Source organism: Dipteris shenzhenensis, chromosome 18, assembly GCF_047967505.1.
Source record: "Dipteris shenzhenensis isolate YYH24624 ecotype China chromosome 18, Dip_SZ_1.0, whole genome shotgun sequence".
In the NCBI taxonomy this organism is placed as follows: domain Eukaryota; kingdom Viridiplantae; phylum Streptophyta; class Polypodiopsida; order Gleicheniales; family Dipteridaceae; genus Dipteris; species Dipteris shenzhenensis.
In genome coordinates, this window is record NC_141613.1 from 36472161 (window position 1) to 36498543 (window position 26383).

General features: G+C 44.1%; 1 protein-coding gene across 2 annotated transcripts in view; it reads right to left on the reverse strand.

Moving 5' to 3' along the window:
- Positions 1–26383, reverse strand: part of LOC147891173 (Zn-dependent exopeptidases superfamily protein) — a 114560-nt gene that overhangs the window by 42479 nt on the left and 45698 nt on the right. For both annotated transcript variants that reach the window (XM_087389321.1, XM_087389322.1), the window contains exon 7: positions 9202–9290. In XM_087389321.1, coding sequence (XP_087245447.1) covers positions 9202–9290 — 89 coding nt within the window. The remainder of the gene's footprint in view (positions 1–9201; positions 9291–26383) is intronic.

Below are 26383 nucleotides of genomic sequence, written 5' to 3' on the forward strand. Positions count from 1 at the left end.
TCTGATTTGGGATGTCATAAAGTGTGCGTGCATAATCAAACCAGATCTAGGTGTCAGTGAGTGGTGGAGGGGACCGTCCTTCTAGAAATCTCCGCCAGAAGTCCTTAGAGTTGTCACTAAACAAAATGTTTAATAGCTCCTCCTCGTTTCGACGAACGAAGTCTAGTTTCTTCCTCCGTACCAGTCTACGATATTCACGTAGCGTATCTGGTGCGCTTGGAAGACTGTTTTTTGTTCCGAATTTGAGTTGACGGCGTAAGGCCTTACACTCACCATCGTACCAACTATTATAGGATACAGTTCCAAGGGGTGGTGGGCGGTTGGAGCGGGTGGTGTGGGAAAAAGCGTGTATGGCAACCTCGTGTAGTGAGCAGGTGACAAGGGCAGCACGATCCTCTAGAAGGGGTATGAAGTCAATATAAGCGAGAAGTATGTACAGACGGCCAGAGTAAGAAGGTGAGTGATCTCGATCAAAGCGTATATCGTGGTAGGTGGAGTAAGCACTGAGTGGGGTAGGAAGATGCTGTGCAAAGGGAGGTGGAGATGCGAAAGAAAAGGTATGTATGATCAGCCCCTGGGAGGAGGGGTGCTACAGTGAAGTCAGTAATACAAGATGTGAAGACAGGGGATCCCATGATGTAATCAACAACACTGGAGCCCCTCCCATGTGGAAAGCATGTGAAACCACCTGAAGCGGGCCATCTGTCAAGACCATTATAGATAATGAGATCATGTATCCTGCCTAGGTCTAATAGGGCCTGCCCATTGTTAGAATTATTGTTATAATTTAGTAGTGACCAATGTAATGTAATAAGTAGGTTAGGGGCACTTTTCCGTCACTTGGAGGTTTTTCTCCCTAACCACAGTTAGTTCACTAACTACGATTAGTGAATTATAAGGTTTTGTCACTTAGACAAAACCTATCATTCTATTCAGTTGTAATACACTCATCTAATTGCAACTATCGTTTTCAGCTCTCTCTCTCTCCTGCTTCTGCTCTCACACTTTGCTCTCTCCCTATTCCCACATTTGGTATCAGAGCAGCGTTCCTTCCTGGACGTGCTCCCAGCTCCTTGCCCAAGCTCCTCCTGCATCGTCGCCGTACAGCCCCAGCCTGTGCAGCATCCGTACCAAGCTGCCTGTACAGAACGCCGTACAACCGTACAGCTCGTCGCTCGTACAACTGAAGCGTTGTACAACCTACAGTTCCATTCCGTACACAGGCGCCGTACAATCTGCAACCCCATTCTGTACAAAGTACAGCTCGTCGACAACGCCGTCCGTACAATTCGTACAGTTCGTCGTCGCTCGCCGTACAGATCCGTACAAACTGTACCAAAAATTCATGCCTTTCTAACCAGCAAGGGGCTGCACAACAGTCCAACTGAAAGCACCCTCTACATCAAGAAGGATGGGGGGGATATTTTAGTCATCATTCTTTATGTAGATGACTTACTGCTCACAGGGTCAAATGAAGATAATATTGCAGACTTTAAAGCTGAATTGCAGACCACTTTTGACATGTCATATTTGGGGCTGCTACACTTTTATTTGGGGATCCAGTTCACTCAAGAGCAAAGTGGCATCGATATGTCTCAATCCAAGTATGTGCAAAAACTCTTGGACAGATTCAACATGCAGGATTGTAAGCCCATAGCCACTCCCATGGAGCTGGGGCTGAAGCTTAAAATGCATGAAGCAGGTGAATCATTTGATGTCACACTCTACAGTCAGGCTGTTGGATGCCTCATTTATCTCTGCAATACACGACCTGATATTCAGTTTGCAGTTTCTCAGGTGAGCAGATATATGCACAGCCCAAAGACTATGCATTGGCAGGCTGTAAAACGCATCTTCCGTTATTTGCAAGGTACCAAGTCTTTTGGCTTGATGTTTCCCAGCGGGGGTGACTTGCAGATGCATGCCTACAGTGACTCAGATTGGGCTGGAGACTATGACACTAGCTAGGCAGTCCACAAGTGGCAATTGTTTCTTTTTAAGCAAAGCTTGTATTTCTTGGTTGAGCAAGAAACAACCTACAGTGGCTACCTCTTCATGTGAAGCTGAGTACAGGGCAGCTTTCACAGCGACAGTTGAATGTGTTTGGCTGCGTCATTTATTTGCTGATCTTCATCTTTCATTGGAGGGTCCTTCTCCAATTCTCACTGATAGTCAAAGTGCTATTGCAGTGGCAAAGAATCCTGTGTTTCATGCTCGCACGAAGCACATTGAGGTTCACTATCACTACGTCAGAGAGAAGTTGCATGCAGGAGAGATCAGTATGATCTATGTGTCAACACATGACAATGTTGCAGACATTTTCACCAAAGCACTTCCACGTGAAAAGTTTGAGGCATTTCGCAGTGCCCTAAACTTATCTCCTTTTGGTGATTGATCATTTCCTTGTACATGACATTGGCACTGCAGGGGGGTGTTAGAATTATTGTTATAATTTAGCAGTGACCAATGTAATGTAATAAGTAGGTTAGGGGCACTTAGGTTAGGGGCACTTTTCCCTCACTTAGAGGTTTTTCCCCCTAACCACAGTTAGTTCACTAACTACGGTTAGTGAAGGATAAGGTTTTGTCACTTAGACAAAACCTATCATTGTATTCAGTTGTAATACACTCATCTAATTGCAACTATCGTTTTCAGCTCTCTCTCTCTCTCCTGCTCCTGCTGTCACACTTTGCTCTCTCCCTATTCCCACACCCATAAGATGAGAATGGACCTCGCCTGTCAGCCGAAACCCGTAGCATACCTGCCTCCTCAAGGTCAACATCTACCAGTAGAGTGGAATCATCTCTGAAGTCAAGAAGTGGTACCTGGCGGGTCCTTGTTCTCACGTTGAAGTCCCCCACTAGAAGGACTTCTCCGCGGCTAGAAAAGTCAACGATGAGCTAAAGCCCCTCCCAAGTACTAATCTAGTGTCTAAATAGAATAGAATAGAGACAAAATCAGGAGTGTCCACATCAAGTCAGGTCAAGTCTCTCCACTGGGCCATGAAGATGTCGCGTATCTGTAACTGTCGGGCTGTCTCGAGTCTAGGTGGTGGCCGCGGTCGCCTCAATCTCAGTACCCGTCAGGCTACGTCGATCGTGATCCCTCATCTATGGCTCTGGCGGTCCCCTACAAGTAGTGTTGTGATGGGACGAACCTCAATGGTGTGCGCTCTAGTAATCCGAAGAGTCTGGTGTGACCGACTGCTGATTCAGGCTGCTCTCATGTCAACAATCTCCTCATCCTCAACTCCATTGTGTCCACGAGCCGTCTCGAAGGCAGAGAAGTCTGTAACCTGTCTCTGAGCTGGGTCCGGCTCTGCATCCTGTAGTCTGTCCGATGCTGATAGTGCTCTAGCCTGTCTCAATAGTGCCTCTCGGTGTCGGCGCATCTCCATCAAGTACAACCCTACACAGACATCAACCAAGAGAGCGGGCCGAAGCCGGTCCTCTCCTCATAAAGGTAGTGATATCGCCCTCGTATCTCATAGTAAACCGGGCAGCTACATAGGAAGTGCTCCTCAGTCTCAACAGTATCCATGTCGCATAGTGTGCAGATCCTGTGTTCTCTGGGTAGACCTACAGCTTGGCCCGCCTAAATCCTAAGCTAATGGGAGGAAACTCGCATCTGGCCAATGGCAATCCGGAGTGCATGTGAGACTCCTCTGTCCTCTAGATAAGGAGGTCAGATAATGAAACCGTCATCAGAGACTCTGAGGAAGTGATCACCATAGAACTGCATCTTGGTGGGGAGCGACTCGTCCCTCAACCAACTCTGGGATGTGGTGAGCTGGAGGAGGTCTAACCGTATGATACGGTTAATCTCATCGCGCAGAAGTCGCTCAAGAGGGACATCCATGCTATACAAAAATGGGGGTAGTCTGTCCATCTGAATGCCATGGCTAGTCAGCCATGTGTTTGTGCGTGCATACATATAGTGATATCTGAATCACGAAGTCAGCCAATGGTGAGCCCTCTCCGCCTAGTCGGTCTAGGAAGGATGTGATCTCATCGATGTAGAGTCCAAAGAGGATCGGCAAGAGAGGGCAACCCTACTTCACCCCAATCATGCTCTCAACCCAATCTGGTATACCTCTTGGGGCTCGGACTCTTCCTCTGACCCACTCATATAGGCTCATAACCCCCCAAATCGACGTCTCTGGGATCTGTAGCTCGTGCAATCTCGTGATGAGACGGGCTCGTGGAACAGTGTTGAAGGCCTTCCGAAAGTCTACAAAACAAGCGTAGACTTTCCGGTGTCGGGCTTTGACTTCCTCGATGATGGTCCGCAAAGTAAAGATATGATCCAAAGTGGAGTGCTGTCTCTGGAAACCCGCCTGCCCTAGTGCTCGCTGCCCATGGAGCTCTGTGTGGTTGTTAAGTACCCTCTCTAGTACTGACCCATAGATCTTGGCCAATGTGTGGCCAATCATGAGAGTGCGATAGTTCCCCGTGTCCATAGGATCCCCTGCTTTGTGTATCGGAACTATGGTGGTGGTGCACCAAGTATGCGGGAAGCCGTGGCATACTACGTGATTAAACATATGTGCTAGGATCGGGGCTAAAACCTCATGGCCATGTGCAAAGTGTTCCGTCCGTAGTCCCTCATTATCTTGTGCCTTCCGATTATTCAGCTGTCGCAGTGCATCCTGTATATTCCGTGTAATAGATAACAATGTGTGGGCCTCGGCATAGATGACATATCGGGCTGAGCCTGATCGGGGACATCATATAGGGAGCATGCATAAGTGTGCCATGCAGATGGGTCCGTGGTAGGGATAGGCAACTTCATCTCTATCAAGAACCCCCATCCAGTAGTGGGGTCACCCCCTCAAAATGAGCTGATGATATCCTCCATTCTGTGTGAAAGGGGGCAAAGCTCGTCTCTTACGGCGTGTCAGTCGTCGGAAGATCCTTTGTGCCTCATGTGTAGGCATGTGACCTAATGCCTGTTCCTGTGTGAGGTGTGCTCTGGCCGCCCTGCACTCATCATCAAACCATGAGTTCTGTGGCATCTTCCCCTCACGTGCTTGTCTGGGTTGGGTCGCGGGGAAGGATCTTCTGGCAGCATCTCATATGACGGTAACAAGTGTGTCTGAGGCCTGAGTCAAATCCAAGTCTCCGCCATCTTCGAGTAAGTCAAAGAGCTCTCTAGCCAAAAGACTGGTGTAGACCGGATCGAGGGCTCGATCAAAATGAACCTGGGTGCATGGCTGTCTCTGGGGGCGCCGATCTATGTGAGGTATAACGGCTGATATACTGAATGCCAAATATGTGTGACCGGCTCCAAGTGGTGGTGGAGACACCGTGAAGTCAGATATCCTCGATGTGAAGGATAGTGAGCCGAGGAGATAGTCTACTGTACTTGTCCCCCCTCCGTGTGGAAAGCATGTGAGTCCTCCTGATGATGGCCATCACTGGAGACCGTTATATATGATCAAATCATGTATCACGCCTAGATCAAGTAACTGTCTCCCGTATTCAGTCACATTTGGGGCATTTGCGGAATGTCTCAGTATCCCCATTTCGGTGGCATCTAGCTCTGGAATCATGTGAGGGTCCCTCTCATGTGTGAAATCTAGTAGCCCCACCTGTAGATCCCCTGTACGGGCATTGAACTCCCCTAGAAGGAGAATGTCCCCAATTCTAGAGAATTCAATGATGTCGTCATGGATCGTCTCAAATGGGTTATGTCTGTCTGTCGTGACCTCAGCTGCATAAGGGGAACCCTCTGGGGGAAAGTAGCATACTGCTATGTAAAGTGCACGGACCCCTGGTGGCTGTAATCGCATCCACATGTACCGTGCATGCTCCTCTCTCTGTACTACGGATATGCATGGTCTCAGATGTGCTCTGAATAGGACAGCTACCCCTCCTGATCCACGGACCCCGTTCCTTCTCCGGGTTTCTTTCCTATGGGTCGACTCCCATGTGTAGCCCACCACATCAGGCAGCCCTCTCTCTGGGCTCTCATGTGTCTCTGTGTAAAAAATAACATCTCGGTCAGCATATGTCTCTAGGAACCCCCTTGGATCAGACCAAAGCATGCCATTGCAATTCCATACAGCCATGCATAGTTGTTCTAAGTCTCTTCCTCCATCAGTTAGACACCGTCATTTATTGTCTTTCACTATCTCCTTGCCCTTCTTGTCACGGCTGGCATTGCTCACTTCTCCACTTGTCCCCTCTTTGCTGTCATTTCTGCTCACTTCTCCACTTGTCCCCTCTTTGCTGTCATTTCTGTCCTGAATAATGATTTTCCCATCTCGGTACACAGCCCACTTTCCTTCTTGTCTCGCAGCCATAACCTTGACCATGCCCTCTCTTCTGTGTTCTTGCTGTAGTTGTGTTAGGTCATCATCTAGAAAGATTCTAGTCCCCTTCAATCGTGCCCTCACCTCTAGGAGATTGGATCTGTCTGTGGCTGTCCTCATTTTGATAACCATAGGTCTCTTGGGCATGTCTTCTTTCCCAACGTGCATCACATGTGAAATTTATCTTCATTTTCTCAAATAAAGATTTTGCATCTCCCATTGGATGTCTCCTACATCTAACCCTCGCACTAGTACATTCAATGCTTTGCTATGCCGTCTCTTTTCCTCTTCTAGGGTTTCAGAAATTAGCTCCCTCTTGGGGGCTGTTGTACCCTTTTTGACCACATCCTTCCATGCTAGCATGTCAGCCTTCCCCTTTGTGATTTGCTGTGTAATTTCAGCATGTTTTCCACTAACATTGGCCTGTAGTGCCTTCATTTCCTTCCTTAGTTGGGCATTTTCAGATTTCAGCTCAATGATGAGTTTAAATTTCTTGATTTGTTCCCGGAGTGAATTCAGCTCATCATGGATATATGATTGAAACTCTCTTCCATTGTATGCCTTGATTACAATGACTCATTTTCCTCTTGAAGCTTTTGGAACCTAGCCTCTATCAAGCTCAAGGAGAAAGAGCTGGTCTCTCGATGGCTAGAGCGAGGTGGGTGCAACAAGGAGATAGGATTGTTGTTGAGAGAAGATGGGGCTAGATTCACTCGGGTCCACACTTAAGAAGAAGCATCTGGTGCTGCATGGCACCCAACGACCATGGATAGTGGAAAACTTCAAAGAGCCTTCAACTCCCTTCATGACACTCAAGAACCAGCATTGCTTCTTGAAATATTTGAGTCTCCCATTGGAGTTTGGTGATGGGAAGCCAACAGGTACTTCCAGCAGCTATCCTTGTTGCCATTTGGCAAGACAATATGGGAGCAAGGGACGATGGATTCTTGGATAAATCTCAAAAGGTGTGTGTGATTTTGCAAGGCTTGACCTGCATATGTTTTCTACATATTCATGGAGCGAGGCAACTATTAGTTACATAGTGCCCCCCCCCCCCCCCCCCTCCCCGGGGCTGTTGGCTCCTATCCCTAGGCAATCAACTGGGTTCTCTAGAAGGAGCTGGTCAATATCCAACACCTATTCTAGCATTTTCTTCCACAATCAGCAACACACAGACAGCTGATTTGTATGGTTGGTTTTTTGTCTTCCACTCTCATTCAATCCTGAAACCACACTCAAGTCCTTGTGTGGAGCGACTACTCTCAAATTTAGTTTTTATACTTTATTCACCCATATATGATCATTGAAACTTATGCCACACATTATAAGTTACCAATTCTCAAATAAACATGCATAACACAAAGAGGCACCAAAAATCGAAGAAGTACATACACAAACCTGCTGTTACATACACACAAGCATTTAATATGGAACAGAAAGTAAGAACAAGAGTTTACTTTCTAACAATAGTAACTCTATAGCTCTAAATAGTAACTCTGTAGCTCTACAGCATAGGATACATTTTCTTCACTCTTGCCTATCTTTTCAAGAGAAATTCTGAAGACTCTTTGTATCAAGAAATGAAACAACGGATGGCAGAGCAAAAGCTAGTTCTTAGCCCTAAACATCACACAGAGGTGAGGCGCACAAACAGAATTAAACATTAGCAGGACTTCGTCCTGAGCAGTATCCAAAAAACGTAATAGGAGGAGTCCTCAGCTGATCCTGCCTTTTAAGAGACTGTCCCTAGCACCTCACTCTGGAGGATCTTGTGTGGGCAGTTCATTGGAGGTGAGCGACTTTATCACAAAATTTCTCTAAGATCATTCAAACTGAGGGATTGCAGCTCATTTTTCTGATTGATGGACACCCCCCCCCCCCCAAACTACTGATTTTTCATTTTGCGTGAGGGGGCGCAAGGGACGGTGGGGTCCTATAGTGTGGCATATGTGTGAATCGAATTATCTCAGCTTTTTCCTGTGACATCTGTTGCTACATTGCAATCTGTAATTAAACTTTTGCGTTGTTGACTCCAGGTCCAACGAATCAGCTTGCCTTGGCGATTGGTCTAGTTCGAATCTATCTTTGAAATAGATACTCCTACAATTACATAGTTAATCTCAACCAATGGCTATTGTGGATCACTCTGATGCTTCTTGGATAGTGGACAAGCACAAGTGTGCCTGTAGTTGCAGGACAACCGCTTGATGTGAAGTCATATAAATCAATTCCTAGTTCAGGGAGTCTGTCTAGCTATGTTTATTCAAAGCTCCTGATCTGTAGCTGCTTCTTTTGTCCAAATAGCTTCTAAATGGATCAGCTACATTAAAGTCATGTTGCATTCCATCAGACCTATTCCAAAACTAGTCGCGACTTAATCAAGCTGCTCACAAATTTTGTTAGAAACTGTTAAATCAAGCTGATAAACGATGAAAGAGTTCAGCTATTTCGAGACAGCATTGAGGACACCCTGCTGCATTTAGGGATTTCCAGAAGCATAGCATCTCTTCCTTGGCAAACATGAAAGCTCAATGCAAGGGTCATCCTCCTTTTTTTTTTAAATTGATAAAAGGTAAAAATCAAGACTTGCAAAGGTTAAGAGACCATAACAGGAGTGCACAATGCTCAGTCAATGTGACAAATAAGGGAAACGGCAGTAACAATCACAAACTCTAGATTGTGCAAACATTACAGTGGCAGCCTATATGCATTTCACACTGTAAGTATATCGAAATTCTCGCCTACGATCAGGCATGCATGAAGCCCCTCAGGAATGTCATTAGGAGAACTGAGGGTACCGCACTGGAGGCTGGGCCCGCATAGACATAGGGAGTGAAAGGTCAACATTACATACTAACAGAAAATGAAAGGGGAGTTATTTGTGTGACCTGTGCTGCCGTATTTGCCATTGGATAGACAGCTGCTTTTGCATACACTTCAGCAGGCCATGATCCAGGCCCTGACTGACACACCAAGTCTGAAAGAAGCAATTCACATGCATTTCAAACACAGCAACCACATGAGCATTCTGTGACCAAATGCATCAATAACAAATGAGGTGCATCAAGCATAACAGAAAAAAAAATTACGTATCATTTAAATACATTGTCATCATGCAATGAATATAAAAATGATAATGACATCTATGTTCCCAAAACCAATTACAAAGTTCCATTAGCACAAGTTCTAAACAATGGCTCACATATGAACTGTTAGAGTCAGTCATCTCCTGTCTGTATATAGATCTTCTATGTGGTGTGCCTGCCCAGAGAGAGGTATTATATATTGGCCCTTTCGCACTGTATTTCTGCAGGTTACGTGGGGTTCTAGCCAAGAGGCTGAGTTAGTGGGCCTGGTTAGGCTGGTCCATGGCCTGGTAAAGGCCACAGTTAGGGCCAGTTTGGGACATTCCCGACCTGATCAGATCGGGTCAACCCAACCGGACCAGGTTGGGTCAGCCAACCAGAACTGGTCGTGTCAGCCAGTTCACTGCCAGGTCCTTGTCAGCCAGTTCACTGCCAGTTCCATAGTCACAAGAAACGTTTCTAAAAACGTTTCGGGAGCTTGACAAGCGTTTCGTCTAAGTGTATTTTATATAAATTATTCTATATAAATGATAAAAATAGTGTTTTTTATATAAATTATATTTCAAAGAACGTTCCACGTTTCGCACGTTTATTAGAAACGTTTCAGGCAGAAACATTTCTTCATGTTTCTACTGCCCGAAACGCGTTTTCTGGTTACACTGGCCAGGTCCCCCTCTATAAATAGGGTCATTTGGCCCTGATCTTCTGTATTCTTTTGCACAGTCCCAATCTTGGGTAGTGTAGGGTGCAGTCTACAGCCTATTTCTGGAGTCTTGTGAGGAGCAGTTCTACCTCAGTCTCCAGCCTACCAGTGGCACAATTCTGCCCCAGAATTGTATCTGTTCCGTGGAGGTTTCCTCAGCTACTGAGCAGAGTTTTTCCCTGTTATTTTCTGTGCAGTTCCATCTCTTTGCATTTGCATTTTTCTGCTGTCCCAGTTCACAGATCTGCTCTCTATTCGTTATTTATTCGCATAATCCACTGCACTTTAACATGGTATCAGATCCCGAGGTTGTGTAAAGCCTTGGACTTGGAGAGCGTATGGGGCAGATGGAAGCTGCTGCTGATTTCTTAAGTCGTGGACAGTTTGGGCCGAACAAGAACAACTGGCGAAGGTGTGCTGAACACGTGGACGGTTCGGGAAGAAGGCAACTTGCTGAAGGAGTATTGAAGATGTGAACAGCACGGGAGACGAAGATGTGTCTCTTGCCCTTGGCAAAACCAGCTAGATGACTTGGTTTCACAAGCTTGGTACCTCTCGTAATAACTAAAGTAATATGCATTCTAGCCCATCTGGACTGCTAGTTGTTGGAATTTGCTTGATGCTGGCACTATGCCATCTTCATTCTTGTTATGAGCATCAGAGCAAGACGCTGCAGATCTCATATGATAATCCAAGACTTCACAAGAGCACAATACATACAAAAGATGTTACAACTTAAGGTAGTGAAGAAAGGTCTAAAAAAAGGAAAGATGCATTTACCAAGGAGGGCAAGGAAATAATATTGCAAAGATAGACACATAGGGACAGGAGACCCTCAACATGAAAATATAAAGTGTGTAGGGTTTATTCATAAAGAAAGTTATCTCTTGGAAAGAAATGCCTGTAGAGTTAAAGCACCCAAAATTATGGGAAATGTATGAGAGCTCTACTATGAAGTCAAAGGACAATTTCATTGCCTTTTTTGGGGGGGCTTTAGCAACTTGTCACAAACATATATAAAAACTGCACTGCCCCCTTCCCTTGATGGGGCATCTTGGAATTTTGTTGCAGTGTGTCCGTCCTTAAGCCTCCCTTCAAACCTCCCTGGATAGCTTCAAAATTTCATGTAATGGATGTGCTTCTCAAATAACTTCGTCTGAGTGAGGAAATATCTCAAGGACTGATGACCTGTCCGCAATGTGAAATCAGCTCGGAGTAAATAGTGCTTCCATGTAGCAAGGGCAAGAATTACAGCCAGCAATTCCTTCTCATAAAAGCCCAGATCTCTTTCATCATCCTGCAAAATCCTACTCTCATAGGCCACTGCCCGTCCATCCTGTAGAATGGCCGCTCCAGGGCCATTCTTTCCACATGCATCTGCTTGGATAGCAAAAGCTTCAGCAATTTGACTTTTAGCCCATATAAAAGATGCTCCCTTCTTCTGCATTGCATAGAGAGGTGAAGCAATTTCAGCAAAGGGGCGTATGAACCACTTGTAGTACAAGCATAAGCCAAAAAGCTTCGTACTTCATGCAAATTTTTCAACTGTGGCCAATTGCAAATTGATTCAATGTTAGCGGGGTCCATGCACACTCCATCCTTAGAGACAATGTGTCCCAAAAGTGAATCTCAAGCATAAAGAATTCACCCTTCTTTGCATTTAATACTATTGGCAAATGCTTTTCGTGCTTTGCCTCATCTTTTAAGTACACTATCATGTCATCAAAGAAAGTGCCCACAAAAGATCTGTGCTCCCAGTAGGAGCATTCGTAAGCCCAAATGGCATAACCAAGAACTCATACAACGCACAAGCTTCAAAATGGATGCATCCCTAGCATGCACAAAGGAAAGAGTCTCAATCTTAGGGTGAAGGATATCTCGAGTCAAATCCTTGCGTTAGGCCAATTTCTTATCCATATTTCACTTTCAAATAATGCATGTGGAGGGTAAAAAGAACGTAGTGGCCAATGCATTATCGAGGAAACATCAGGTTTCCACGATAACCATTGCTTACCACAGTGAGTTGGATGCAATGAAGGACCAATATACTCGAGATGAGGATTTCTCAGCTATCTAATAATTAGCATCATGAGCATTATACTCTCAAAGATGGCTTTCTTATGATGCATGGTCACCTTTGTGTCACAAAGCAATTGACATCAAAGGTTATGATAGAAATTCATGCTCCACCATATGCAGGGCATAGAGGCAGTGATGTCACGGTGAAGGCCGTGGAGCACTTTTTCTATTGGCCAACTTTGAGACGGCATGTGGATGCCTATGGGATGCCTCGATCTATCGTGAGTGACAGAGATCCGCGCATGACGAGTCTGTTTTGGAGAGGGCTCTTCGAGAATATGGGCACTAAATTGAAGTTTACATCTTCTTTTCATCCTCAAAAAGATGGGCAGTTTGAAGAGGCTAATTCCACTATACTTGACTTGCTGAAATGCTATGTGTCTAGGCATAAGACACAGTGGGAGCAGTATTTGCCCTTAGTGGAGTTTGCTTACAACAATAATGTGCATACTTCCATCCGGAAAGCTAAATTTGAAATAGTGGAAGGAGGGAGGAAAGTCCCACCTATCTTGCATACTAAGGATAAGATTTTCGAGGCTGATAAGTATGTTGAGAGCATGATGTGGCATATCAAAAGGTGAAGTAGGCACTCCCGTTAGGAAGAAAATTACAGCAAATCACATGGCCATATTGTTCATGCAGAACATCTTTAAATATCATGGGATGCCTCGACAATGATCCACGCATGGAGAGGGCTCTTTGAGAAGTTTACATCTTCTTTTCATCCTTAGATAGATGGGCAGTCCGAAGAGGCTATATATATACCTTTGTAAGACTAGAATAATTTAGAATTTTTGTTGTTCTAAAGATCAAAAATCTACACAGAAAATAAAAGAGAAAATGAAAGAGAAGAAAAAAGAGGTGAACAAAAACTTTTATGAAAAACAAAAGGAAGACATACTTACCAAGCAAAGCAACACTTATGTCATCATCAGTGCCCAAGCATAAGCAGCTATACTGGGTTTCTAAAGACCCGCGGAATCTCTTGGGCAAACCCAGTGCTTACTAAAATACGTCAAATAAACAAAAGAGAAAGAAAACAAGAAATAAAGAAGAAAGGAAGCAGGTGACTACGCAAAAATAAACAAGCAAGTCAAGAAACAAAATCTTCCAAAAAACTGGAATCTCTCTCTCTCTCTCTCTCTCTCTCTCTCTCTCTCTCTCTCTCTCTCTCTCTTATTTAAAACATAAAAAGCTAAATGGCCCTTTACACTTATGTATCGTTTCTACAAAGAGGCAAAAATACATTTAGAAAGCACAAGCATACTCAAACAAACTCTCTTTTGAAACTGCCAGTGCTAAAAAGGGGAGAGGGGCTAAAAAACCTCACCCTTGGAAGGACATGTGGCAATGTCCACAAGGACCTAAAAGTGGGTAGCCAATGTCAAGGCATACAAAGCCTTGGAGAAAGGAGATTTCAATACCTCGGATCCTAGGGATGAGGCTGTAATATGACTGAGGGATGGGGCTCCCTCATAACACTGGCTCCTAATGCACGTGGCACGTATAAAAGTGACCGCGCCAAAGTGACCCGAAGAGGCTAATTCCACTATACTTGAGTTACTGAAATGCTATGTGTCTAGGCATAAGACACAGTGGGAGCAGTATTTGCCCTTAGTGGAGTTTGCTTACAACGATAATGTGCGTACTTCCACTGTTACGCTCTAGCCGAGGTAGCATGACCTCGGAAGAATCAGTCGACATTTCCCTTAAAGGATCTAAGGTCCCCAACAAGGGCTGCCATACATACCTGTTTGTAATATATTTGTTTGCGCTTTATGTAAATGATCGGGAGGGAATTAATGTCAAGGTCCTAGGTGAGGGTTGATAGCACCAGACTAGGTGGATCTAAGGCTAAGGGCCTAATGCATGAAATGTGCCTAGGGGCAAAGGAAATTAAAGCATCCCAAGAGAGGGGTGAAATGTTGCATTAGTAAGGCCCTATAATGATGACATGTGGCATCTAGATCCATCTAGGGAGATTGGGGCTTGCTCGAGCTAGTGAGAGAAGGAGATGGTGCTTTTTACGTGATTTTTGGAATTTCTGATTCTCAGCTAGCTCTCATGTTTCAGCAAGAAAGGCTGGGTGGAATAATATCGGTGCTACTCCCGTGATCTGCAGTAGGAAACAGAGAAGGTAGTTAACAATTGGTATCAGAGCCCTCAAGTTGAACGAGGGGTTGGGTGAAAGACCTACGAGACAGGCAGTGATTGGACGGGACGTGAAAGGCGTCGTGAGCGGGTAGTTGTCGTGCAATGATGTACGTGTCTTTGATCTTGGAGCAGACAGCAGGTTGGAGCACAAGCCTGACGAGGAACGACGTATCTGTTTGGTGGTATTCCCACATTGGCTAGCAAGAGCTTGCGGTGTATTAGGTGAAAGCTTTGGTAATTAAGCGATACGTGGATTGAACGGGTCCCGCAAGGATGGTTGACGAATAACGAATCTAACGACGAACAGCAGGGCCTGGGGACAGCATGGTGGCTGAGCTCGTATTACGGAAGCAATTCGTGGGTTTGGACGTGGTCATGGAATAGCCCGTGAGCAAGGTATTGGCGCTGCCCGTGGTTTACGATGGAATGAAGACCTTCGAGGTGTTACGTGGCTGACTGGTCTCAAATAGATGTCGACCTGCTTCCCTGGCGGACTTACAGTGAGAGCCCTCCAAGGCCACGCAGACAGCTTGTAGGCTCAGACAGATTTCGAACATAGAGTTACGCCTTGACAGAGAAAAAAGAGGAGCGAACAAGACCAGGGAGCACTTTACTCATTTTCCCTTTTGTTCTGTCATTCCTTTTTTATCAGAAACAGATTAGGCTTTTGTGGTTGTAGCAGTGTTTGCAGTTTACGATGCTATAGCAAGGACAGATTATGCTTGAGGCTATGTCTGTGTTTCAATCAGAGTTAGTTTGCAGGAGCTTCCCTAGTATAGGAAAAAGCGCTATTTGGGTTATGCATGTGTCAAATGCCTAGTCAGTGTGCATGTGGGACTGCAGGTATTCCCTAGTATAGGGAATTGTGTTAGTATAGGGAAAAACGCTATTTGGGTTATGCATGTGTCAAATGCCTAGTCAGTGTGCATGTGGGATTGCAAGTATTCCCTAGTATAGGGAATTGTGTCAGAGTGTCAGTACACTGAATTGTGTCAGTACACTGAATTGTGTCAGTTTGTAAATACAGTGTTCTGGTTTTTTTTTTTTTAAACCCCAAAACAAAATAAAACAAAACAAAACACCCATTGAACTGAATGGAAGCAGAAGAAGGGACTTCCAGGAGGGACCCTGGAGAGTCAGGAGTCCGGCCGACCAAGCAGGTGTCGCGCCCAGAACCTCACACCTTATCTGGCAGGATTGCATTGCTTGAGGATGCCTTGCAGCAGTTATTAGCGCAACAGTTACGGGCCAATGCAGGGCAGTATGAACTTAGAAGAGTGATACACAGTATGTCTGCCAAATCTTCTCGAGATGAGAAGGGAAAGGCTCCAATGGAACCAGAAATGGAACCAGAGTCTAGTGTCCATACGGTCGAGGCTAGGAAGGCTAAAGTACCAAATATTGCCAATTACAGGCCGGAAAAGTATTCTGGTCGGATGAATGACCGTAGTTCTGATGTCATTGAGACCTAATTACACAAATGGGACGAGGCGTTCGCCATTTGTGAAATCAGGAATGATATCAAGAAAATCCGCGAGGCCACCCACATGTTTAGTCAGGCAGCGGATCGGTGGTGGATTAAACAACAAAAAGATGGTATAGCATCCACTACCTGAGAGGGGTTTAAAAGAGAATTCAAGAAACACTTCTTACCTCCTGATGAAGCATCCCGAGCTTCGGATCAATATAGAAATCTTCGTCAGAGAAATTTATCAGTGGCAGAATACACTGATAAGTTTCGAGAGAGCGTAATGAAGGTTGATGAACCCCTGCCTCTATCAATCCAAGTGAAAGAATTCATATTTGGATTGAATGATAGGATTAAAATAGAAGTTCGGGCTAAGTATGCGAACACGTTGGATGATGCAATAGCCATAGCCCTGAACTATGAAGACGCCAAGGGCAGCAGACCAAGTGGGTTTACACAGGTTGGAACCCAGTATGAGTACCAAAAGAAATATGGGTTTAAATAGAAATGGATTAGTAAAGGAAGTAGTTCTCATCCGAGTGGTCAAACCAAGCAGCGAAACCAGCTGAAACTCCTAAATCAAGTACCACCATTGGGGTGAAGAGGAAAGTAACACCAATGGCAGCCCGGGCTTGGTCAAAGTCTCCCTTAAACCCAGAACAAAGAGAAAAAGCGAGGAGAGAAGGCTTATGTTTTGGTTGCCTTCAGCCTCATCAGTGGAAGGATTGTCCACGTAATAAGGATCGACGGATGGCTGAGATGGTAGTCTCAGAATGCGACGTGGAAATGGAGGGAAGTCCCAAAGCGTAAGAGATGCAGATTCAGCTAGCGGGATCTTCTCAGAGGTCAGTACCTTGTTTGTTATGTGTGTCTGTTGCTAAGCTAGTAACGAGTGCACCTGATAACATCCTATCTAAGCCCGCAACAATGGGGTATACAGCCTTTAATGATACGGAGTTAATTAAAATGAAAGGGCAAGTGGCCAATCATGATGTCATTGTGTTGTTTGACTCGGCATCAACTCACAATGTGATTAACTCCAAGCTCGTGAAGAGGCTGAAATTAAAGACAAGTCCATCTGACTATGCGTATACAGTCAGGATGGCCGATGGAAGTTCAACTGAAGTATGGGACTAAAGGATTACCCAGTTGGAGCTTCGTATTCAGGACTATGCTGAGAAGCTTGATTTTGAAATGACCAGGCTTGCTCATGCAGATATGGCCCTGGGTATGGCGTGGCATTCTAGAAAGAATCCAACCATTGATTGGAAAAAGCACGTATATCAATTCAAGATGAATGATGTGCTTTATGTCTTGTGAGGTGAGAAAGATATACCTCAGGGACCGTTGGTTTCCGTGATGGAAATCCGAAAAGCTCAAGAAGAGTTTTTATTCCTTTGCACAGCATCGGTAGAGCCAGTTGATGATTCTTCGGCTAGCACTCATGTTACGCAAAGTGGTGAGATGGCCAAGCTGGCTAATCTTATAGCAGAGGAGTTCTCTGAATGTTTTAGGGATGAACTACCTTATGGGTTACCTCCAGAGCGGAAAAAGCTGGCTAATCTTATAGCAGAGAAGTTCTCTGAATGTTTTAGGAATGAACTACCTTATGGGTTACCTGCAGAGCGGAATGTTCAGCATAAGATTGAGCTAATCCCGAGGGCAGAACCTGTAAATAGACCTCTCTATAGAATGAGTTTTACCGAAGAGGCCGAGGTGCATAGACAACTCGAAGAATACCTCAAGTTGGGGCAGATTCAACCAAGTTTCTCACCTTTTGCTTCAGGAGAGTGTGCTAAGTTATCACCTCGATACTGTGGGCCGTGGTTAATTCTAAAGAGAATAGGCAAGGTAGCCTATAAATTAGAATTGCCACAGGGGTGTAAGGTGCACCCGGTTTTTCATGTTTCGCGCTTAAAGAAATTTTTACACACAGGTGACTCACTAATCGAAGGTGTGGTTTTGTTTCAGGAGATAGAGGATAATGCGAGGCGCAAACCAACAAGAATCCTGGACCGAGGAACAATGCAAATACGAAATCGGAAGATACCCACGGTGTTGGTTGCATGGCATGGTCAGCCTCTATCCGAAGCTACCTGATAATCCGTATACCAGTTGCGGAGAGTGTTCCCACACTTTATCATCGAGGACGCTAATGTCTGAAGAGGGAAGGAATGTTACGCTCTAGCCGAGGTAGCATGACCTCGGAAGAATCAGTCGACATTTCCCTTAAAGGATCTATGTTTGTAATATATTTGTTTGCGCTTTATGTAAATGATCGGGAGGGAATTAAGGGTTGATAGCACCAGACTAGGTGGATCTAAGGCTAAGGGCCTAATGCATGAAATGTGCCTAGGGGCAAAGGAAATTAAAGCATCCCAAGAGAGGGGTGAAATGTTGCATTAGTAAGGCCCTATAATGATGACATGTGGCATCTAGATCCATCTAGGGAGATTGGGGCTTGCTGGAGCTAGTGAGAGAAGGAGATGGTGCTTTTTACGTGATTTTTGATTCTCAACTAGCTCTCATGTTTCAGCAAGAAAGGCTGGGTGGAATAATATCGGTGCTACTCCGGTGATCTGCAGTAGAAAACAGAAAAGGTAGTTAACATCCACCCTAAGGATAAGATTGTCGAGGCTGATAAGTATGTTGATGTGGCATAATAGAAGGTGAAGCAAGCTCTCCAAAAGACTCAGAAGAAGGCAGTTGATCGTCACCGCCATGAACTAGTATTTAAAGAAGGTGATTTGCGTTTTGAAAAGGCAAGGCTGAAAAGGAAGAGGGACAAAGTGAAACTGGACCAGAAACCCTAAAACGAATCTATGTTCAACTTTGAAACCCTAAAACGAATTGGTGATTAGCCTTGATACCATTACTCCTGGCGGAAACACAGCCTGGATCTTCGATTCGCAGCAGAGAGTCACCAAGATAGATTTCGAATTTCATAGATAACAAGATCTGATAGCTTCACATGATGAGAAGCAGCAGTATATTTCTTTTGGGAATCAAATTGAACTGAGAGAGGGAGAGAAAGAACAAAGAACACACACATTAGGATCCAGAAATAAGGGCTGGACCCCCCCAAAGGTCTTTATTGCAATAGAATAAACTTTGTACAACTGGCTCATAAAAGAACATTAGGCTTAGTACAACTCTTCAATGAATCTAAGAGGCTTGGGGCCTTTCTTTTATAGACCTAGCAAAAAGCTAGGGTCTGCTTTCTAAAAGCTAAGCAAGATTTTTAGGCTTTCTTTTTAAATCTGGTGCTTTTGGCGCCTTTTTTATCTTGTGGGCCCTCCTTTTAAAGAGGTGCCCTTGTGTCCATGCTTTTGGGCCTTGTGGGACCTACTTTTTGTGCTTTTCTCCCCACTCTTAGATCCTTTTTACACTCTCCCCAAGCTCAGTATGGAGATACTGTGGGTCTTTCTAAATTTCAAAAAAGATCAGCAATGTAGCTTACAGGTTGAAGCCACTAGATCACTGGAGAATTCACAATACTTTCCATGTGATTCTCCTTAAGCCTTTCAAGGGGGATATGCCTCAACTAGTTGTTGAGGAGCTGGATGAGATCCTAGCTCCAATGCAAATTTTGGCACATAAAGAAAGGAAAATCAGAGGTAGAGTTTTCCATCACTACTTAGTGCAATTTAGAAACTATTCATCATTGCATGCAAAGTGGCTAGAAGAGGATGATCTGGCACATACACCTCAATTGTTACATCTCTACCTGGAAGCATTCCAACTTGAGCCAACTTCGGTTGTGGCTCCTTCAGGCTCAGTAGAGCATTGATCTAGAGCATTGCCTGATGCTCAAGAGATAGCAGTTCCTCCATTGCTTATACAAATAGGCTCAGATATATAGAGTTCGCTTGGTGACATTGTATGTTCCACCAGAGATACCGCTTGTTGGCAGTGTATCTGCCTTGGGACTTCTATGATCAGTGTACTAGTCACTATAAGACAGCTAAGACAGCTTTCACAATGTATATGGATTGTCTATCTTAGGCTCTGAACAATCATATATGCTATGATAGTTTGTAATGCATGCTCCTCTGATGGTATATTCATATGCATTTCAGTTATTGCATATCCTTGTAACATCCACATGCAATCAAGGTCGCTTGCCATGTTTCAAGAGAGGGTGTAAGTGGGACCCTGAAAATTTAGTTTGCAAGGCCACGGGATGTGGATATGCAAGATTTCACCTAGGTAATTATGCCGTGGGGGTAGATTTGGCGATTGGCCTAAGAGGGGGGGCGAATAACATTGAAACCCAAGTGGGCCATTGGTTAGGTCCTTAAAATTGCCCCACTAGAGGGGACAATGGATTGGCTGGTTAGTTGTCTATTACCGCCCTCTTGTTAGTCTTGAGACCGGTTTCAATACTTGTTTCCCTTTTTATAAGAACTCTTCAAGCTATGCTTGAATCATATAAATTGATTGCTTTGGAATTAGCTGAAAGACCAAGCTTTGCACTTAATAGAACCACAGATCATATAAAGTCCAACTGTGGATTTCTCAATGGCAAAATTGTGAGCCCATATTCTTGACTGAATAGAAGAAACCGGTTTCTTAATAAAAACAATATAATCGGAATCCTCCAGATCTGAAATAATATAACTTGGAATACATAGCTATGTGAAACTGGTTTTAAAACAAGGCGAACACACCAATCATTGAGGTGGCCTTCCCTTGAACTATACTCCATTCCTGAAACAATCCGGAAGACAACACACTTCTCTTCCTTAGCACATCCATGCTTACTCTGTAAATACCTCTTGTAATTTAAAATAGACATCCGATCTCACATAGGAATTAATCCCATAGCTCCATATTTCTTTGGCATAAGAACTTGATTATCTCTTTGCTATGCCCAATGCTTGGGTTTTGTCCCAACAAGGAATTCTTCCAAAATCCATGGAAATATAGCTTTGATAAATAACCAAACCAAGTGTATATTACTCTTTTTCCCCTAAAATAAACAAGGAAAACAACACACAAATATTCGGGGCTTAGAGACAATATATCACTATTAAATCAAATATACTTAGCCTTTACTCGGAATCCCTTTCTAATATGGAATTTCCACATGTATCTGATTCTTAGATCATTTTCTAGATCTTTGTGATCCTTGGATGTCTAGTTCCTCAAAATCAACGTAGAAATGCTCTCCAATGTCGAACCTTGAAGTCCTGAAATAACCGTCAACACAAACAATCCCAAATATGGGTTGTTCACCCGCTTGTCTGCCTCTCAATCACTGCAAGCCCTAGGAACAATAGCAGCTTGCAAGTCGACTTTGAATAGGGAATTGATCTTCTAATTTGCGCTCTCTTTCCTGACTAATCGCAAAGATTTGATGACTGCTTCAAATCAAGTGCAAAAAGCTCCCAATTTCCAGATTGTGAGTATGCAGTCAAATCACTATCTAAGCAGGACTATTTCGAAACTTGAACTAATCCAAAAGGCACTGATTTCGCCTAAATACTGAGGCTGCCTGTAAATCAAATCGCTTGGACTCTGTTCACTGCGAATTGGTTAGGCTGAAGCAAGCTAAACTCATTCACAATCAATCTGCATCTTTCTTGGTTGGATATTTTGCATTGAATTCTCCCTTCTCCAAATCGCTATTGTCCTCTTCAATCTAGAAGTACTTTGGATCGTTGTCACCAGGGAAAGTGACAAGGCTGAGCACTGTAATCGGACCCATGTATTTGAGAATCCAAAACATGCAAGGGTACCTTCCAAAAAACTCCAACATACTCTATCGTATGCCTTTTAAAAATCCAAGAGAAGAATGGCAAGATGTTGGCCACTCTGTAAAGCCCACGTAGAAGCTTCCTAGAAGGAAAAATATTTATCAAAAATGCTCTACCATGCACGAAGCCAATCTGCATATCATGAATAAGATCAAGAAGAATGGGCTGCAAATGCAGACTGATTGCTTTTGTCAAAATCTTGTAAAATGCCCCCAACAAAGTTACGGGTCTCCATTGGGAGATAAAAAATTTGCAACCTCCTTTTGGATTGAATACCGTTGCTTAAATATTATCGCCATTAAGTACCCAATGGCAAGAATTGATGATCTATTGGACGAAGCCATTATCTTTGGTAAGATTGATCTCGAGTGTCGCTACCATCAAATCTAAAGAGTATATAAGACTGCTTTCAAGGGGCATTCAGAAGCAGATTTGGTCATTATGAGTTTTTGATAAAACACAAATGGCATTATCAGTGCTCCAGCTACATTCTGAACATAGGGAACACTTAAGAAAAGCATTCAGCACTTAGAAACAAACTAGTCTCTTTGTTAACAAAAGATGACCATGTTTAGGTTGGAATTCATTATAACTATTTTTGTCTAGCCCAATGCCTAAAAAATGTGACAGCTTTTCGATCATTCCTAGGATCTGCTCGATTCTAAAGAAGACATATTAGAGCCTATCATGATACTGTCTCACCATTGACTGAGTTAACCTCAAATAAAGTACCTTTTGGTCAGGAAAAGAATCAACAAGAGAGTTTTGACACAATAAATGCAAAATGTTAGTAGTAGGCTAGTATGGACCCCTCTCCCAAGAGAGATTTTTATCCCCAGTTAGGGGATTTTCCCCTTAGGGTAGTTAGGGGCTTTATTGGGGGGTGAGGGTACATAAGCCTATGTGTGAGTTGTACACATTGCAGTTTTAGTATCTCATTTTGCTTCACTCCTGCACACTCCACTCTCAATCCTCCCCCCATTTCTCACATTTGGTATTAGAGCAAGTTGCCCTAGTTTTCCTCCCATCCCCCCCGCTCCATTGCAGCTCCCATGCAGCGGAACCAAGAATGCAACAATCTCTTTGTTTAGCTTCCGTTGTGGGGACCGTTGTCCTTAGCAAGAAATCTTCGCCACTTTTCTCTAGCATAAAGACCAATCTTCAGCCACATGGTTCTGGGGCTGTCAAGTATCACATCATCAATATTCAACAATTGTTCTCTAAGATCCTCGATCTTCGTTATTGGATCACTTTTCAACATCTAACACCATCAACTTGTCTTTTCGAATATGAAACCCTGGCCTCATTCCTTGTCTGATGTATATTCTCCAAAGTATCCCAAGCTTGCTCAGAAATCTCGGAGGAACGGATATGAGTTACAATGAACCTCTTAACATGCAAGGCAATAACAGCCATAGCAATGGAAGCGGACATGGTATTACACACAAACGTATTGGAGCAAAGTCACCAAGCCATGGTGACCGAAGAAACAAAATCTCAATCACATCAGCAAACCACGGAGGCAATTAGAAGTGTTTTGCAAGGAAGCAAAACACCTTGTTACCCTCGAGGTGGGTCATTCTGTGAATTGTAAGATAGTAGGTTTAGTCACGGAACTGGAATTATCAATTTGGGGGACTTACAGGCCATTTATGATAGGAGGGAGTTGAGAAAACACTCTGAATGTTATTACACCAACAAAATCACACTGCCTCACAAAAGCTGGGTCTCAAAACAAAACTAGCCAATGCTCGACCAATCAATGCACAAATGCCCACTTATTTCTTACTTTACCAAGAATTAATCATTGGGAGCACCCCGAAAACTGCAAGAATAGCAACTAAAATTTGCCTAACATCAGCCAAGGCAGAAACAAGGTTTTCCAACCTTGTTGGATTGCAGAATTGTACGAGCACTAAATGAGCCTTAAAATTTACCCTTAAAATGGTCAAGCACTTTTGGGACTGACAAATGTTCGAAACATGGTGTGTGAGAGAAAGAGAAAGAGCTAGGGAGTGAAGACATGATAGACAAATGTGGAATCCATGAAGGCTTTCATTCATTCATCATCACTAAATGAGACAAGTACAAGCCTTATAGGCTACACACTCACACACTTGCACCAAGTGCATATGGGATAAGTCCCACAATGACAGTGGCACTCACACATGACTCTCACATGAACTAGTACTAGATCTCCTAGTATTACACACCAACATATCACATCAATACACTCTTTGGCTATGATACCTCCAATACCCCCCTTCAGAGCAAAGTAGACCGATTCCCCCTCCACCGCAATATTGCAAAGAGCCGTGTGATAGTGACTTCTCAGTCAGCTTACGACTAGCAAGGGCAAACCATCACTCGTCACCTCTCCTTACTCTGCACTCAGTAGTCAATACCATCAAACCAAAGTAAAAAACTATACATTCATTTTTGGGGGACAAAGCAGGGCAGAGTACCTCTTATTGACTCCAAATACATTCAATTTAGAGGGACAACTCAAGGCTGCGAACCTTTATTTGACTCAACACAATATGTCCTTTAAAACCTGCAATTGTGGAAGCAAATGCTTGATCACTAGGAGAGGCAAGAGTGGCTTCTTCCTTATTATGATGGTCCTTCTCAATGAGTAGTGCCACCATATCATCAAACGTGGTAGTGGCAAGGCGAAGTACTTCAAGAGTTTGCTCATAAGGACAGCCATCTTATTTTAATCATTAGATGGGTTTTTCAAACTTGAAAGTTGTTGAACAAGAGATTGCAACCTTGCTAGATGATCACTCAACTCATCACTCTCTTCCGTTTTCAAATCATAAAACTTGAGCTTCAAAAAGACTTTAAAGTTGGTGATTTTATTACCAAACAATGCTTCAAGGCGATCCCGAATCTCTTTAGCTGTTGACTTGAAGTCCACGTGATGGATGAGAGAGTCGGCCAAGCAAAGACCAGTCAAGGCAATTGCCTTGGCATTCCGCTGCTTCCACAACTTGCGTTGTTGCTGATCAAGTAATTCAATTTTGTCATCCTCGACAACATCCCAAACGCCTTCACGCATAAGGAGCAGCTGCATCTTGGTTTGCCATTTGGGAAAACCTTCCCACTTGAACTTCTCCACGAGCAAAGAACTAGAAGACAATGAAGTCATGATGGCAAAGACCTTGATGAAGGCGGACAGCAAGCTGAAATGGAGGACCACCAAATGAATGGGCTGGTCTCCGGCAGATATAGGTGTCTAGTGGTGCTCCAAACACTCCAAAATGCAAAACTCAAGTCAAATAACAGCAAGTAGAAACCCTGAAGTGCAAGAATGAACCAATAAAAGAGTGCTTGTGGGCGTGAGGACTGCTCAGTAGCAGATCTGAAAGCCTCTGAAATCTTCAAAACGGGGCTGAGCAAGGTGCTCAATGCAAAGCAGCTCCCTAATATAGCACCGGGATGATATAGCAAGAGACACTGCTGAAAAACAGCTGTTCTGAATTAATTAGAGGCTAGAAGCATCCCTGAATGTGCTCTGTTGAAGGCGGTTCTGCAGCAGCAACCCTAGAACAACTCAAAAATGCAAGCAGCAGCTCAAAAATTGGTCGAAAATGCCTCCAAATGGCTCGAAAGTCTGCAACCAATGCGTGTAGATGGACAGCACTGCTGCAGCGACCTGGAATGGAAATGCTCCAAATCAGCACGTATACAAGTGCCACTTGAAGGGGATGCCGACCGACAGCACGTGTGCACACATCTCCTGAAAATGGGCTGACCAGTAGGGGTTGGACGGGCACGAAAGGGTTGCAAGAAGAGACGGCTATGGAGGCAGGCTATGGAGATTCTAGGTGGGCGGGTAGGAGTGCAAAGGGCTGCAAGGAGGCGAAATAAGGCAGAGCTGAGACAGCTGCACAAGGAAAAGGCTAAGCAAAGTTAGGGTTAGGGCTAGGGTTAGGTCAGAGATGATGTGGCAAGGTGCTATGGCAAGCTAACCTGGCTCTGATACCATGTTAGAAACAAACATGGTGTGTGAGAGAAAAAGAGAGAGCTAGGGAGTGAAGAAATGATAGACAAATGTGGAGTCCATGAAGGCTTTCATTCATTCATCATCGCTAAATGAGACAAGTGAAGTACAAGCCTTATAGGCTACACACTCACACACTTGCACCAAGTGCATATGGGATAAGTCCCATAGTGACACACGGCACTCACACATGACTCTCACATGAACTAGTAGTACTACACACCAACACATCACATCAACACACTCTTTGGCTATGATATCTCCAACAACAAAGGGCTAAAACCTCCTCCAAATGTGGTAACAGTCACCAAGCATGCTTAAATTAGTGCAAAACAGCCACTATTCTTCAATGATTTAGGGGTGGCCAAACTTGAAACAAGTGTAGCACCTTTGAATCGGTCAAGATACCTCTTGAAAATGGGTCGATTAGTCAAAAAACAGCAGAAGGCCTTCCAAAATCCCCTCCAAAGGTGACAACAGTTCCTATTACAGAGCTGCCGCAATGTGCTAACCTCATACATGATAGACGAGCAATTAGATTATTCTGGGACCACATGTAAAACCTTAGAAGTCGGATATATACAATTTACTGTTTTTATTCTTGATGTAAAATGGTTTAGAACTATGAACAACAGTCGATGCTTGTGCTATACTCAGGAAACGTGATAGAGGTGATTATTGATCCGGTATCACCGGCATACAAGATTCATGGTGACCAGGTCCTACGGATGGAGTTTCTTGACCATGTCGGCCTGGTCGGGGGTTGGAAGGAGGCTTAGATGGATCAGTTCCCATCCCCACTGAAGCCCTTCACT